Source organism: Equus caballus, chromosome 18 (assembly GCF_041296265.1).
Source record: "Equus caballus isolate H_3958 breed thoroughbred chromosome 18, TB-T2T, whole genome shotgun sequence".
Classification (NCBI taxonomy): domain Eukaryota; kingdom Metazoa; phylum Chordata; class Mammalia; order Perissodactyla; family Equidae; genus Equus; species Equus caballus.
Genome location: NC_091701.1, coordinates 77,464,234 through 77,482,090, shown reverse-complemented (window position 1 = coordinate 77,482,090; position 17,857 = coordinate 77,464,234). Strand labels below are relative to the sequence as shown.

General features: G+C 38.0%; 1 protein-coding gene across 9 annotated transcripts in view; it reads left to right on the top strand.

Moving 5' to 3' along the window:
* Window positions 1-17,857, top strand: part of ALS2 (alsin Rho guanine nucleotide exchange factor ALS2) — a 72,330-nt gene that overhangs the window by 34,608 nt on the left and 19,865 nt on the right. For all 9 annotated transcript variants that reach the window (XM_023622392.2, XM_023622396.2, XM_070241597.1 and 6 more), the window contains 10 exons: window positions 212-392; window positions 3,063-3,128; window positions 9,151-9,313; window positions 13,322-13,453; window positions 13,851-13,979; window positions 14,359-14,429; window positions 14,826-14,892; window positions 15,232-15,434; window positions 15,551-15,616; window positions 17,076-17,174. In XM_023622392.2, the coding sequence (XP_023478160.1) occupies window positions 212-392; window positions 3,063-3,128; window positions 9,151-9,313; window positions 13,322-13,453; window positions 13,851-13,979; window positions 14,359-14,429; window positions 14,826-14,892; window positions 15,232-15,434; window positions 15,551-15,616; window positions 17,076-17,174 (1,177 nt within the window). The remainder of the gene's footprint in view (window positions 1-211; window positions 393-3,062; window positions 3,129-9,150; window positions 9,314-13,321; window positions 13,454-13,850; window positions 13,980-14,358; window positions 14,430-14,825; window positions 14,893-15,231; window positions 15,435-15,550; window positions 15,617-17,075; window positions 17,175-17,857) is intronic.

The window sequence follows — 17,857 nt, the reverse complement described above, 5'->3', positions numbered from 1 at the left end:
TGACTGGATTCTGCCATCTCTAAAGTTACTTTCTTTAACACTGTGATTATTTGGGTTCCATAGTTGAGAGTACCTCTCAACATGTTAAGTATTCTTAGAAAAGGGGAATTCATAATCTTGAAATAATGAATAATAAATAATAATCATAAGAAAGTATTCAGGTAATGAGTCTTTAGGCTATGTTGTCATCATCATCATTGTTTTGTTATAGAAAATTTGGGCACTGCGAGTACAGTCCAGCTGTTGCAGGAGGTGGCAAGCCGATTTAGCAAGCTGTGTTACCTGATCGGTCAGCATGGAGCCTCCCTGAGCAGCTTCCTTCAGGGGATAAAGGAAGCCAGGAGTTTGGTCATCCTGAAGCATGCAAGTCTCTTCTTGGATAGTTATACAGAGCAAGTATCCAGTCCCGTGTCATGTTCAATCTCGGCAGGGTTATTCTGCCAAGGAGAACAGCTCCTTAATCAGAAGAGACTAGATTAGGGAGAGTGATATAAGGTGATAGAAGTTGCGAAGCAGTATTTTAATCTTATGTCAACTGTAGTTCTGCATTGCTGAAATTTTAGTTTTATCTAAGTGGGAAAAAAGGTTAAAAATAAGTTTTCGTATTTCCTTGTATATTCTAGCAGAGTGATTTATAGTATACTTAATTTACATAAAATGTACTATAATAAATATGGTTCTCTAGAGAACAATTTTGCTTAGTTAAGTAAATTATACTAAAATTTGAGGAAATAAGTAAACTGATTATTTTAAGACTAACTGCTGGGGCCAGCCCAGGGGCTCACCGGTTAAGTGCACACATTCTGCTTCTTGGCAGCCCAGGGTTCTCCGGTTCGGATCCCTGGTGCGGACATGGCACCGCTTGGCAAAAGCCATGCTGTGGTAGGCGTCCCACATATAAAGTAGAGGAAGATGGGCATGGATGTTAGCTCAGGGCCAGTCTTCCTCAGCAAAAAGAGGAGGATTGGCAGTAGTTGGCTCAGGACGAATCTTCCTCAAAAAAAAAAAAAAAAAAAGACTAACTGCTGATTGTAAATATGGAGCTGTTCCAATGTCTGCTTTTTACTGTTCTGTAAATAGAAGTTTTAAAGACCAAACTACCTCTAAAATAAAGATATTTCCTTAAGAAAACCTAGGATAGTTATCCAAGGTTCTTTTCATGTTTTTCAAGTAAAATCTCCCAAGTGTAGTTGCAAATTTAAATATTTCTCATTTTTTCTTAATTTGTGTTTTGACATTATGATGGGAGGCATAATTTGTGTTAAATTAATGTCTGTTAGGTTGTGCTATCAATGTGATGTGTACGTTTTCTTCTTTCTTTATTCCTACTTCATCCATCCAACAAATATTAACTAAGTTCCCACTAAATGGCAGGCGCTGTGTGGAGCTCCCAGACCACAGCAGCCACAGTGTGGAGCCAGTGCACCTGCCTCAAGGAGCTCATAGTCTGTTGGGGTTTTGTTTAGGTTGTTTTCTTATATAAGTAATATATATTGATTATTGAAAACTATACAAATAAGATAATCAAAAAGATATTTAAAGTCACTATAATCCTACCACTAGAAATAACTATTGTTAATAGTGTATTTCTTTTCAGACTTATGCATATTTGTGCAGATAGATGCATGTGATTTCAATTCTAAGCAAAACTGAATATATTTGAAGCTGTTGTCTGAGAGAAAATACCCTGGTTGGAATCTTTTAAATCACCTTTCAGGCATGAAAAATAACATAATTTGATACCAGTTTACTTTTTTAAACTAGATTTTGTGTGAAGGTTTCAACTTTTATTAATTTTTTTTGTCTTGTATTCATCTCATAATCTATTTCACTTTTTCTTCCCTGATACTTCAAGACATGCTTGAAAATGCTTTTGTTTTGATACCTTGGGCTATTTTTTTAACATAATTTATTCATATAGATGGGACAAGTAAAAAATCTTGATTTATGAATTTTTAAAATTATTTTTAATTATGGTGAAATTCACATAAAACTAACCATCATAACTATTTTTAAGTGTATAGTACCTTGGGCTATTTTGTTTTTTCTTCTTCTCCCCAAATCCCCCTAGTACATAGTTGTGTATTTTAGTTGTGGGTCCTTCTAGTTGTAGCATGTGGGACACTGCCTCAGCATGGCCTGATGAGCAGTGCTAGGTCGGTGCCCAGGATCCAAACCTGTGAAACCCTTGGCTGACGAAGCAGGGCGCGCAAACTTAACCACTCAGCCACAGGGCTGGCCCCTACCTTGGGCTATTTTTAACAGGAATTTTCCTTCTTTCTCAAAGTCAATTGATGTCATTTGCCAGCTCAGGAGTATGGAACTCAAAGTAGTTTATCAAGACTTAATCTCTGGGGCTGGCCTGGTGGCGCAGTGGTTAAGTGCGCACGTTCCTCTTTGGCGGCCCGGGGTTTGCCAGTTCGGATCCCGGGTGCGGACATGGCACTGCTCATCAAGCCATGCTGTGGCAGGCGTCCCACATATAAAGTAGAGGAAGATGGGCACGGATGTTAGTCCAGGGCCAGTCTTCCTCAGCAAGAAGAGGAGGATTGGCAGATGGTAAGACTTATTCTCTTACAGTAGATCAATACTTAACCAGACTTTTCTAACGCTGTCACTCAAGATCTTTTAACATATTTTCTTACTTTCTCTGTTATCTGTTTCTGAAGACTTAATTGGGTAACCTAAAGTGAAAATTAGAGAAAATTCTCATTAAAAATCTAATAATTTTAATCATGTTTTCTCAGGTTTGTTAATTTACCAAAGTAAAATCTATCAAGTAAATTCTAACATCTTCTGCATAGCTGTAGGTGTTTTTTTAAGTTTCCTGTTATATTAAGATCTTTACTAAAATGGCTTCCCTCCCCCCAGATTATTGTGATTATCACATAACGTGCCCTTCTCTTCAGTCCTTTACAGTTCATGAATGTTGACATCACAAAAGTTCTGAAACTCATTGGTGAGAAACCAAGAAGTATCTGTTCCAGATGCTTGTTCAAAAACTCTGAAGAGGAAATTAATATTTTAACACTAATATACGTGTGTTTTCTTTTTTGCTTAAGGTATTGCACATCTATTACAAATTTCCTGGTTATGGGAGGATTCCAGCTTCTTGCTAAGCCTGCCATGTAAGCAAATACATACTTTCCAATTATCATTCTAACAACCAAAGATTATGTTTTATAGTGTTCTGTATTTTTGAGTGCCCGGGAAAAGCTTTGACTTGGTCATTTTACCAAATGAATCAAAGTGTAGACTTTCACTGACACTTATAAAGGACCTGTATTAATAGCCCCTGATTATCATTGGAAGTAGTATGCTGTTGAAAAAGCCACAAGATCTGGTCCTTTAGTGCTATCACTTATTACCCCTGAGACTTTGGACAGCTCTTCACCAAATTGAGCCTAATTTTTTTTTTATCTGAAAAATGATGATGTTCTCTCCCCGGTTGCAAGGAATAAATAATGTATGTGATGTTACAGAGAAAAGTGCAAAGTGTTGCACAAATACAAAGTTTTTGCATTTAGCTTCTGGATAAGTAATAAATATATAAGCCCTTTACATGAGGCTAATCATTCTGAACTGTGTAGTTCTCAACAAGTGTTGATCTAGCAACAAAGGCAGCTTTAAAGCGTTCAGTTATATTTTGAAAGTAAACATTTCAGATGTGTACTCACGACTCATATTTAATAGAAGTTAACGTTTTGCCATGTTTGCTTTTGATCTTACATCCTAATAGGAAGAGTAGTAACATCTTTATCTCATTTCTTGTTTTAAAAGGAATACTTTTAATATTTTACCATTAAAGATTACCTCAGTTTTTGGTAAATATCGTTTATGGGGTTAAAAAGCTCCCTTTTATTCCTAAAGGTTGAAGAGCAATTGATTTTTTTTTTTAATGGTAAATATCCTTGGATTCCCAAGGTAAATTCAGTGGTCTTTTTTTTTTTTAAAGATTGGCACCTGAGCTAACATCTGTTGCCAATCTTCTTCTTTTTTTTTTCTTTTTTCTTCTTCCTCTCCCCAAAGCCCCTGAGTACATAGTTGTATATTCTAGTTGTAAGCGCCTCTGGTTGTGCTATGTGGGATGCCGCCTCAGCATGGCCTGATGAGCAGTGCCATGTCCACACCTAGGATCCGAACCAGTGAAACCCAGGGCAGCCAAAGTAGAGCACATGAAATTAACCTCTCGGCCATGGGGCCGGCCCCCAAATTCAGTGGTCTTTATGTATTAGTTTTTTTTGTTTTTGGGGGTTTTTTTGCTGAGTAAGATTTGCCCTGAGCTAACATCTGTTGTCAATCTTCCTCTTTTTGCTTGAGGAAGATTCATCCCGAGCTAACATCTGTGCCAGTCTATCTCTATTTTGTATGTGGGTCGCCACCACAGCATGGTGGCTGACAAATGGTGTAGGTCCACCCCTGGGAACCGAACTCAGGCCACTGAAGCAGAGCATGCCAAACTTAACCACTAGGCCATGGGGCCAGCCCTGTATTAGTTTTTTAAGACATTGCTTGGATTTAATTTGCTAATATTTGAGATTTTCGCATCTATGTTAATATGAGGTTTCCTTCTCTTCTGTGCTTGCCCAATTTTGTTAAGAGGATTGCACTAGCAGTTATAAAATGAGTTTGGGAGCTTTCTCTCTTCTCCTATTCTCTGGAATAGTTTGAAAGAGACAGAGATTATCTGTATTTTGAAGATTTGGTGGACCTCATTTGTAAAAATGTATGGCCTTCATGGGAGCATTTCCTGTAGAGAGTTCTTAAACTACTGATTTAATTTCTTTAATGAATAGGTCTGTTTAGATCTTTATTTCTTCTTATGCCTTTAATTATTTATATTATTCTGGAAAATTGTTCACAGCATCCTTGTTTTCAAATTTATTGGCATATTATTCCTACCATTGTTTTAAGATGTTTCACTTCTATAATAACTGGACTTATACCCCCTACTTTTCATTCCTTTTTTTTCCTTTGGTGAGGAAGGTTCTCCCTGAGCTAACATCCATTGCCAGTCTTCCTTGTTTTGTTTTTTTTTTTTGCTTGAGCAAGATCAGTCCTGAGCTAACATCCGTACCAATCTTCCTCTACTTTCTGTATGTGGGATGCCTCCACAGCATGACTGGTGAGTGAAGTGGGTCCACACCCAGGATGTGAACCCAGGGACCTGGGCTGCCAAAGTGGAGCATGTAGCACTTTAACCACTTGGCCATGGGGCCAGCCCCCAGTTCCTATTATTATTTATTTGAGCCTTTTATCTTTTCGTCTTGGTCAGTCTTGTAAGCACTTTACCCCTTTTTATTACTCTTTTCAAAGATTAAGCTTTTATTAATCCTTTCTTTGTTTTCTATTTCATTAACGTCAGCTTTTTATTTCCTTCTACTTTCTTTGTCTTCACCTGTTAATCTCTTCCAACTTCATGAGTTTAGCATTTAGTTCATTAATTTTAGAAACTCTTTATTTTTCTAATGTATCCATCTAAGGCTATAAGTTTGCCTCTAAATGTTGCGTTAGCTGTATCTTAAAAGTTTTGATACATTTTGTTTTTATAGTCATTCAGTTCTAAATATTTTTACAGTTCCCATCATTATTTCTTCTTTGACTTATGTCTGTGCTCATTCATTTCCAAAATATAGAGGTTTGGCCTTCATTTTTTTAATGGCAGGTTAAACAGTGTTATATTTTAACCTTATGTATTAATTTTAAAATCCCTGATCTTGCTGTTTTGTTTAATGTTAATGTAATGACACCACTTTATGTTTTTTACTTTCAGCTTTTCTGCAGTGTATTGTAATGTTTTTGTATATTTCTTATAAGCAGCAAATGGGTGGACTTCCTGCTTTGTGATTTTTTCCATCTGAGAGCTTCTGGTTTTTAAATGACAGGTTTACACTTGTAATTTCTGATTTTGCATTTATTATATATCTGTATATTATAATGACTAAAAAAGCATATCTAGGGGCCAGCCTGGTGGCATAGTCGTTAAGTCCACGTGCTCTGCTTTGGCAGCCCATGGTTCACAGGTTCGGATCCTGAGCATGGACCTAGTACCACTTGTCAAGCTACGCTGTGGAGGCATCCCACATAAAATAGAGGAAGATTGGCACAGATGTTTGCTCAGCAACAATCTTCCTCAAGCAAAAAGAGGAAGATTGGCAACAGATGTTAGCTCAGGGCCAATCTTCCTCACCAAAAACAAAAGCTTATTTAACCTTTAGTGTTGGTGAAATGCTGAATCTTGGCCAAAGAAAATAGCAGAAAATGACTGCAGTCAAACCAATAGTTAAATGAAGCAGAAAGAAAATTGCAGTTGTTTTTGCAAATAGTAATGCTTGAAGAAAAGCAAGTTTAATTACAGAAAGATGCAAAAATAGGTGAAGACTTGTGGCAATTTAAATGAGAAGGCCTTGGGGGCTTCTTGAAGGACTATGGCAGTTGCTGACGCTGGTGCCATATTATGCTTTATTAATATTCCTTTAGTATTTCAGTTGAGTTCATAATACTCAGAGTTGACCTGACTCCTTGTTAGAGCAGCTATATCAGTGACATATGTGAAATATGTGAATGCCTTTTGCTGGAGCTTGGACAGTTTGGAAAGCAATTAATGAACACTGATGACTCCGAGCTGTGGCAGCAGATACGAAGTCTCGATTTGGCCAGCATTTCCCAAGCAGGTGTTATGAATCCCAGGGTTTTATGTAGTCAAAGTCAGTAATTAATGTCTTTTTTCACCCTCTATTTGCAAAGTCTATTTTTAAAATTATTTTAAAGAATTCATTTTAAAAGAGAACAGTTTGTGGGGGCCTGCCCCATGGCTGAGTGGTTAAGTTTGTGTGCTCAGATTCGGCAGCCCAGGATTTCACGGGTTCGGATCCTGGGTGTGGACATGGCACCGCTCACCAAGCCATGCTGAGGTGACATCCCACGTGCCACAGCTAGAAGGACCCGCAACTAAAAATATACAACTATGTGCTTGGGGGCTTTGGGGAGAAAAAGGAAAAATAAAAAAATCCTTAAAAAAAACAAAAAAGAGAACAATTTGAGAAACTTAGGCATAGCCAGTGAGCCCGGATGGCAGTTAGTGGGTCTCGGATGATGATGCTCAGGCTCTCATCACTCAGCTGCTCACCTCAGGCTAGCGTGGTGGTTTGACCATCATATAGGTTTTCTTTTTAATATTGTGATAAAATACACATAACATGATATTTATCATTTTCACTATTCCTAAGTGTACAATTCTGTGGCGTCAAGTACGTTCACATGTTGTATAAACTGTCACCACTTTCTATACACAAATTTTTTCTATCATCCCCAGCAAAAACTGTACCCATTAAGCAGTGATTTCCCCTTTCTCCCTCCCTCCAGCCCCTGGCAACCTCTACTCTACTACCTGTCTCTATGAATTTCCCTATTCTAGGTACCTCATATAAGTGGAATCAGAGAATGTTTGTCTTTCTGTGTCTGGCTTATTTCCCTAAGCATAATGTTTTCAAGGTCCATCCACGTTGTCACATATACCAAAATTTCAATCCGTTGCCTGACTAAATAATATTCCATTGTATGTGTATACCACATTTTGTTTATCCATCCATGTGTCAATGGATACTTAGGTTGTTTCTAGCTTTAATATATTTATCTTTTTGAGTAACAAATGCAAAGCTAGCCACATAAGAAAAGAGCAATATTGCCACTGTTAGATTAAAAACTCCCAAGAGAAGATAAGCTACAGTGAGTCTCTGGTTCAGGTTTCCTGAGTGCTTATCAGGGCCCTTTTTGGAAAAGTCTGTAGGCAAGGGCGTGAGTGAGTCCTGAAAAGTAATAGAGTTCACAAGAGTTGGAAGATTTCTGGTCTAGTACTAAGCATCCAGGAGAAATGTGGTCTGAGGGAATATGTTTGCCATGTACTGCTTCCATCTCGCAGGAGCAAGTCAAAGCAGAGCACTTGTGTAGGGTTAAACGAGTGTCCTCAGCTGATCCCAGCAGCAGAATGTGGAGGAGGGTGCAGGAACACCACACAGGCCAGCTGTAAATAACAGTCTGGGCCATGCTCCCCGGGACACTCTGTCAGAGGCCTTAATTACATTATGAAAAAGTCCAACTTGTGCCATTGAACTTTTGGGTTGCTGGAAGCCGTTACATATTTTTCCATCTTTCCAAGATAATGTTTCATAATTTCAGAGTTAAACATCTGTTTATTCCATAGCTCTCTAAGGGATGATAAAATGATTCATTCTTGCCTTGTAGTCTCATGTGACATTGTTCTATTTGAGACCTTGTAGCTAAGAATTATACACAATGCTTGTAAATCGCTCAGGGCATTACCTGGCACATGGTTATTGCTCAGTAAGTGGCAGAGAAGGATTATTATTCTGTCCCGCCAACACTTACTTTACAAATCTTTTAAGTATTTTGGTCTGATGAGCATAATCTCAGTAGGTTATGGATCATCATTAAAATTTGCAGTAAAATTTTAATAATGAACTTATATAAAAATGAATATAAAAACTAAATGTTGGCTTCAGTTTGAAATGCTTTTGAAGATCTCAGCATTGAAATCTTCACATGTAATATGCTTTACTGTTTCCTGTTAATTGTAGTACTGGTATCTACAGTTTCTTATTCTCTTGTAATAAACTCTTATTAGATGATCAACAGTTGAAGCAAAAAAGAAGAAATTAGAAGTGTTTTAATATTATATGCCAATTCTGTTTGAGCAAAGACCTTTGTTTTTCCTCCAGCATTTTTGTGTAGCTCTACTGATTAGAGCAGTTAGACTTGCCATTAATTGCTGTGACTTTGGCTTGGAAATTAGCATGTAATGGCGTCAGCTGGTCTCCAGTTATTCCCTGAAACTGTAGGATGTATGATGCATTTCCTAGAATTTCAAGCACAAATCTGTGATTAACCATCTCTGTTATTATAGAGTTACTGTTGCCACCATTTGCTACTTTTTATATTCAACAATCCCATTTCATAGGCAGGGAAATTCTTTTAATTGTATGTGGCTTATATCATTGTATTTTTCTTCTGCTACTTTCATTATACCTAGAAATGTGCGTTCTGAAAAAGCTAGTATCTAATGAAATATTTCTATTCAGTACTGTCAATACCAAAATGATTAACTGAATCTCTGTTTTTCTCTACCTCCAGTGATTTCCTAAATAAAAACCAGGAGCTGTTGCAAGATTTATCAGAAGTGAATGATGAAAACACACAGTTGATGGAAATACTGAATACTTTGTTTTTCTTGCCAATCAGACAACTTCATAATTATGCAAAAGTTTTGCTAAAGCTTGCTACTTGTTTTGAAGTGGTAAGCTCCCAAAGAAACCCTCTTGGATGCTTGGGAAGCCAGGGATTATGTTTGTCTGTCTGTTTGGATTGTGCCACCCCAACATCTGGAGCTCCCATAATTTAATATGCATTCTGTCTAATTAAATTTATTTTTCTTCAAGGAAATGAAAGAAGTATGACTAGGTAAATCTAACCTTCTTTGCTGTGGATTCAGTTTCCTCTCAGGGCCTTATCAAGATTAATTGTATTCATTTTATGAAACTGTCTGAAGTCGAGACCCACTTATGCTACCTATTTAATATTGTCAAAGTTTATTGAGTGCATAAAAAAAAGTTTACCAAGTACAAGTTACACAGAGCTGTTACCCTGGCTTTCCCAATGATGACACACACCAGTGAGGCAGTGGAGTTACCACCTGGCCTGGATCACGATAGACTCATGCCAGCTGTTTGGGTCACCTTAGTATATGCTATGAGAAATCACAGTGTTACAGGATGGTTTCACATGTTAACTAGTCCACTTTCTGTATAAAATTAGTTAGGTGGAGTCCTGGAAGATTAGCACCACTCTAGGATATTAGGTGTATCTTAAAGTTGGTCTTGAGACATTCACCTTTGAAACTGTACTGAAATGTGTAGTTTCATTTTGTTTCCATTCCGAAGGGTTCCAGAGAAACCATAATGACTCCAGGGTCAATTATACTTTAGAATGTTTTTAGTCTTGGGATCTGTCTCCTTATCTGGACAGATTTCAGTCTCTAGAGTGACCCAGGAACTGATGTGAGCTTTCTACATTTGATCCTACTGTGGTCTTGTAGATCTTTTCTTTTAGTCTGATTTCAATTTTAGCCCAAATTGATCTAGTTTTAGCCATAAAGGTTTGAGCTACACAAGTAACTCAATGAGATACAGATTTTACCTCAATATGCCCTCAATTAATCACAAATCTTTCTTCCCAGATCAGCTTGGAATTGTTCAGAGAGTCTGATATTGTACTATTTCCAGTCCACTATTACACAGTTCTGTGTAAAAATACCAGACTCTTTAGTCTGGGATTTAAGACCCGTTAAAATCTCATACCCTCTTCTGTTTCTAGCTTTATTTTCCTCCCTGTGTCCTGCATGTTGGTTCAGATTCCCTGGGTGTAGCTCTCATATGCTTTATATTTGCTTCCTGAAACATCCTACCTCCATCCTCTGTGGGAAACCTTCAAGGCCTGGGACAAGTCTTTTTCTCATGAAAATGAAGCCCCCTCTGACTATACCACATTTCCTCCCATTTCCATTTCTCAGTTACTCCCTCCTCTGTGCTTTGCTGTACTTTATCTCTCCATTATTCTCTTGTCACATTATGTCTGTGGTCCTTAACCAGGGTTGGGGATCAGAATCATCTGTGGAAGTTTTTTCCAAACACATGGCTGTGTTCCATCACTGCAAATTGTTGGTTAGTAGGTCGAAGGTACAGTTTAGACATCATAAAAACATAAACTTCTCTAGATAAAAGTAATAATACCCAATATTTATTCAGTGCATTTCATGTGCCAGTTACTGTTCTAAGTAAGCATGTTATGTATATTCATTTAATTCCCACATCAACCCTGTGAAATAGGTGTTCTTCTTATCCTCTTTTTGCAGATAAGAGAATTGAGGCACAGCTGAGAACTGGTCAAGCTAGAATTCATATCCATGCACTCTGGCTCCAGAGTCTGTTCTCTTTAACCACTTTACTATGTTGTCTCTTGATAGATAACCTGTTAGCAAAACCCCTGCATTATTCTGATATATTGTCTGTTTTCTATCTTCTCTGCCTGATTCTAAGCTCCCAGAAGACAAAGATTGTGTCTTGCTTGTTTATCCCTAGCGCTCAGGAGAATATTCTGTATGGAGTAGACACTGTTAATTGTTTCTTAAATGAACAGAAAAAATGAATACAAATGACTCTAAGAATTGTGGAATGTAAAGTAATTACTCATGGCTGTGAGGGATCATCTTTCATCTTACCTTCTACTCTCCCTCCACGTGGCACAGCAGTTAGACCCTCTCCTGCAGCGGGTTTTCAAAGGTTGGTCTCTAGACCCTTGGAGGTTCCAGAGACCCTTTCAGGGGTTTTGTAAGATGAGATTATTTTCAGGACAATATTAAGACATTTGCTTTTCCTCTGTGTTGTCATTTGTACTGATGGTGAAAAGTAAAGATGGGTAAAACTGCTGGCTCCTTAGCATGCATCAAGGCAGTGGCTCCAAACTGTGCTCGTGGTCATTATGTTCTTTGCTGTCATACGCTCGCAGTTAAAAAACAAAATAAGCAAAAATATGCCAGTTTCACTTAAGAATATTCTTGATGAAGTGGTAAAAATTAATTTTATTTAACTTAAACCATTGAGTATAGATCTATTTTTGAGATACAGTTGACATATAACATTATGTTAGTTTCAGGTGTACAACATATGATTCAGTATTTATATATATTGTGAAATGACCATCACAGTAAGACAGTAAGTCTAGTTAACATCCATCACCACACATAGGAGTATATCTTTTTTTTTTCCTGAGGAAGATCAGCCCTGAGCTAACATCTGTTGCCACTCTTCCCCTACTTTGTATGTGGGTCACTGCCACAGCATGGCTGATGAGTGTTGTAGGTCTGTGCCCGGTATCCAAACCCTCAAACCCAGACCACCAAAGTGGAGTGTGCTGGACTTAACCACTACACCATGGGGCTGGTGCCTAGAAGTATATCTTTTTAATATTCTGTGTGGTGAAATGGGACATACACATAAAGTAGCTCTGCTGCATAGCCAAGTATGCAGCAAGTAGGGAGATTTTTCAAGGAAAAGCACAAAATTGAGGTTTGAGTTGAGAACTGCTTTTTTTTTTTAACTTGAAAGAACGATTGACAGATAAACTATAGTTATTTAGATTTGGGTATTTGGCAGATATCTTCTCAAAAATGAGTAAATGAGTCACTTCAAGGAGGACAACTGACAGTGTTTGTTGTCAATGATAAAATCTGAACTTTTAAGCAAAAATTAAAATGTGGGAAACGTATCTGTCACTGTGAGTTGGCAGTTTCCCACTACTTAAAGACTTTCTCTGATAGATTGGTGATAATATTAACATGTGACTTTTGATGTTGTGTAATAAAATGTATCAGCATTTGGAAGGTCTGCATAACTCATTGAACCAATATTTTCCAAATGTTCCAGTCCACATGTCATGCATGGGTAAAAGATCTGTTCAAAGTCTAAGATAGACCAGTGGAGTAACAGAGTACAAAAAGTTCCATCAATGTAGTTTCACATTCAAGCTACTTTTAAGAAACTACCACTTAACAAGTTTGGGGTTGGTTTCAAAGGAGAGTATCCACAATTATTTGAAATGACTATTAAAATGCTTCTCCCTTTTCTGACTATATCTTTATAAAGCAAGATTTTCTTCATATATTTCAACCAAACAGCATATCGTAATAGATTAAATGCCATAGCAGATGAGAAAAATCTAGCTGTCGCCTTTTAAGCCAGGTAATAAAGAGATCAGAAAAAAATGTAGAACAATGCCAGTTTTCTCACTAAACATTTTTTTCTGTTTTGGAAAATACAGTTATTTTTCATTTAAAATATTACTGTATTTAAAGTGAATTAATAAAGGGTTTTTTTATTTCTCAACTTTGTTTTCTAATATGGTAAGTATCAATAGATGTAACCCACATAAGCAAAGCAGAGGCATTTTGAGACCAAAACATGTGAGAATTCCTGCCCTAGTCCGAGTTCGCTGCTCCTTGCTTCACTGGTAACTGCTGGTGTTTGCTTCTTTCTCCCTTGAGTTATTCCTCTATTTTATATGAAACTATATGTAATAGAATTTTCTGGAACAAATCTTTTTGCTCAGCTCCCTTTAGTGTAACATGTCTGTTCTTAGGCTGGATTTCCTCCCTAAACTTAACACTACATGTCTAAACCACTCTGAGGCTACAGATTCTGGACAATTGTTTTATATTCTTTTTTTTCCTCCCTTAATTATTTGCCTCCAGACATCTCCAGAATACCAGAAGCTGCAGGATTCCAGTTCTTGTTATGAGTCTCTTGCTGTCCATCTCGGCAGGAAAAGGAAGGAAGCAGAATACACACTGGGCTTCTGGAAGACCTTTCCTGGAAAAATGACGGTAAACCATGCCAATTGTCATTACCCCAGCACGCAGCAGGCATCTCCGTAACAACTGTCATTATTTTCTCTCTTTCTTACTCGTTTATGGTAGTAATGCTTCAGTGAGCCCCTTTCTCAGCCTGGTCTAAGGACCACAGCAGTGGATGCTCTAAACATTAACATCTTCCCTAAGTTATAGGAATCCTCTCTGAACACGTATTTCACCTTCTTTTATTTGTTCCTGTCTTTTTAGTCTCCTTTGAGCACTGATTTTTTGAAATGTTTGGATCCCGTCTAAATTAACACCAAACTAAGCTATGACCAGTAAATTTCCTTAAATGTGATTTATATCTTTTTCATTTTCTCTTTGCCTATTAAGTAATTTTGATTGATTTTGTACTTGTTTTTAATTTCAGGATTCCTTGAGGAAGCCAGAGCGTCGACTGCTGTGTGAGAGCAGTAATCGAGCCCTGTCTCTGCAGCATGCAGGGAGGTTTTCTGTGAATTGGTTCATTCTCTTTAATGATGCCCTAGTCCATGCCCAGGTAGGCCAGATTCCTAACCTTAGAGGCCCTGGAAGGTGGAGCACTATACTTATTTAATTAATTGTGCCATCAGTTTGCATTAAAACTTATGGTGATTTTGCTGGAACTAATGAATAGAAGAGAGTGTTTAGCTTGCATGCATAGTATGGGCCAGATTTCAGGGAGTATTTTTGGTATCCAGCTTGCAAATGAGTATCAGCCATCTGAAGGGGTCCTTGCAGCAGAGATGAGACCCATTGGGCTTGGCTATGTCATGGGAACTATGTGGCTGAGATGGTGGCACCTGTGTGGACTTAACCATTTGAAAAGGGTTATGCAGCAGAGACCTCCAGGGTCCACGGGGGCTTTCTCAGATGTTTCTCCATTTTCTTTGTTTCAGTTCTCCACACACCATGTTTTCCCTTTGGCCACACTGTGGGCAGAGCCACTTTCTGAAGAAGCTGGTGGTGTGTAAGTGTGCCACCCTGCCGTTCGCCTAATTCTGTCCCTCTGTTACCCAGGTTGTTTCCTTAGACATGACAAAGCTCAGGAGACCTCCCCATTCTGCATAAATGAGACTCACCTCCCTAGCACAAAGGTAGTAAAATGGCCTGTGGTAAAGATCATGGCAGATCATGACAGTGGTAAAAGGGCTGCTCCATTGCTCACATCCCCATTGTTCAACACAGAGCAGAGTGACTGTGTCTTTTCTTTCTCCCACTGTGGCAACCAAACCCAGGGCATGACTGCATCTACATTTGACTTCTACTCCTCTTGAAATAAACAAGTTGCTTTTCATATTTGAGGATTAATATTGTGATGACAGGTTGTCCTACCCACTGATATTTATCCTTGTGAATGTTTTAGGAATGGCTTAAAGATAACTACACCTGAGGAGCAGTTCACTCTCATTTCATCAACACCCCAGGAAAAGGTTAGTTCATCATGGTATTTTCTTTTAATCTTTGGCCTAGCTATTTCTGTCTCTTATCGTAGTAAAGAAGAGAAAAAAATTGTTTTTGCTTGGCTAATGATTCATAATTATGTCTGATAAATCTTCGTTAAAGACTAGATTTTTGTTTTTGTTATTTTAATGTGACTTAATTTTAAACATATAGTAGTGAATTCCAAGAGCCAATCAGCATTATTCAGTTAATAAGAAAAGTATTAGGAGACAGAAAAATTACTGATACCAAGGAAACTTAGCAGGATTTAAAGCAATGCATGATGAGTTGTTGTCTCAAGCTTATTGACATTTACTTTTTGCTCCTAGACTAAATGGCTCCGGGCTGTAAGCCAAGCTGTGGATCAGGCTTTGAGGGGGACATCTGATCTTCCGCCTTATAGTAGTGGCAGCAGTATTCAGAGGCAGGAACCACCCATTTCACGCAGTGCCAAATATACTTTCTACAAGGATGCTCGCCTAAAGGATGCCACCTATGATGGACGCTGGCTTTCAGGGAAGCCTCATGGCAGGTGAAAATGTTTAAGATTTATGCCTGGGGTGAGGATGATAGTCTAATTACTGAGAAAGTATTGATTATGTATGAAACATTAATTGACATGTATTATTCTTTGCTTATGTATTCCAGAGGGGTTTTGAAGTGGCCAGATGGAAAGATGTATTCTGGCATGTTCAGGAATGGCTTGGAAGATGGGTAAGAAAATTGTGTAAAACAGGAAGATAAATTCAACTTCAGTTACAAATTACATTATTTTGTGTTCAGAGCTATTTTTGAAACAATCAGTAGATTTCTGTTTTGTTTCTTAGAAATACGTCCAGTGTATTAGGGCTCATAATGCAGATGTGTGAACATGGAGAGACCTAGGAACTTAGGCTGCAGCTATCGTTTACCGAGAGTGAGTTGTTTACTGGGAGAGCCATGTGATTTCAAGTTACACAGCCTTCCATATGTTAAAATGAGACTGTGTTTTCTATCCATTTCACACTTGTGAAGACTGAGAACTTTGGGTAGTGTTGATGGCGAAACTTTTGAGGTAGTAGTGCCTCCTTGACACAAAGGACAGAGAGAAATTTTCCTTTCAGTAGTTTTAAAGCATCTTTAATTTCTGTCATATGCTAAAGAGGAAATGTTCTAAGTGGTATGTTATCCTAATGGCACTCAAATGACATTATTTTTGTATAAGCTTGTTGTGTTTTCTAACACTATAGTACATTTACATGATAAATTTGGCAGTGAAGTATTTCGTATCATGTTAGAGAAGTAATTTATTTTACTATTCAGTCATGCGCCACATAACGATGTTTCAGTCAGTGATGCACCCACATATAGAGCAGTGGTCCCATAAGATTAGTACCACGTAGCCTAAGTGTGCCATACCATCTAGGTTTGTGTAAATATACCCTATGATGTTCTCAATGACGAAACTGCCTAACGCATTTCTCGAAATGTATCCCTGTTGTTAAGTGATGCATAAACGTATAAAAAAAGATTATTATAGGAGCCAGGCCTGTGGCCTGATGGTTAAGTTCCACGTGCTCTGCTTCAGTGGCCCAGGTTTGCAGGTTTGGATCCCAGGCACAGACCTATACCACTTGTCAGCCATGCTGTGGCAGTGACCCACATATAAATAGTAGAGGGAGACTGGCACAAATGTTAGCTCAGGGCTAATCTTCCTCAGCCAAAAAAAAAAAAAAAATTATTATATATATTGGGTAGGTGATCTTTTCTGTGTGATAATATAAATATTTATGAGGCCTTTGAATCTCTTTTTAATGGAATTTTAGAATGAGAAGAGACTTTAGATAATCTGATTTACCTCCCTGCTTCTACAGATGAAGGAGCCGGGTACTGGACTTACCCAAGGTGATGTGGCTCATTAGTGGCAGAGATAGGTTTAGGACACAGGTTTTCTGTTTTTCACTGGACTTGAGATAAAACACCTAATCTCTCTGTGTAGTGGAGTCCCACTCCTCTAGGACTTGCCAAAGAGCTTAGGTTATAGATACGACTTAAACCAAGACTTCATTTACCCCTTTCCTCCTATAGGTAAGTCTTTTCTCTGATCTCCTTGTTAAAATGTTTACAAATGTATACATACAAAAGGTGAATATGTCATAATTGCACCTTCTGATTTTTTACGTTTCCTTGGCAGGTATGGAGAATACAGAATCCCAAACAAAGCCTTGAACAAAGAAGACCATTATGTGGGCCATTGGAAAGAAGGAAAAATGTGTGGTCAGGGAGTCTTTAGGTAATAACACTGGAAAGGTTGTTAGACTGGTCTTGTTTTTTCAAAGAATTATATAAACCTAAATGTTTGTGTAGCCAAAATTTTCCAAGGAGTAAGTTTTGTTTACTCTTCTTATGACTGAAACTGTGTAAAGTCTTCTTTTAAAGATCAACCTTGGGGCTGGCCGAGTGGTTAAGTTTGCACCCTCTGCTTCAGTGGCCAGGGTTTCACTGGTTCGGATCCTGGGCATGGATGTGGCACCACTCACCAAGCCAGGCAGAGGCAGCGTCCCACATGCCACAACTGGAAGGACCCACAACTAAAAATATACAACAACTATGTACCAGGGGGCTTTGAGGAGAAAAAGGAAAAAATAGAATCTTTAAAAAAAAAAGATCAACCTCTTGTCTATCACAGGATGAATATATTAGGTTATTATTTAGTTCTTAACAAAATTGTACAAACTTTATAAACTTTGACTTTCTCACAGAATCTCCTAAGTGTCTTGCCTGTAAATTTATCTTCTATTTGTTATATGATTCTAATATGGACAAAACCTGTCATTCTTTCAGACATCACTCATTTCATTTTCCCAAGAGGGACTGAACACATTTTTTTCCCCATGTTAACATAGAATGCCACCCATGATGTCCTAACTTTTTAGCCTCAATCATTGAAAAATGAAATTTTTAATTGTTGAAAAA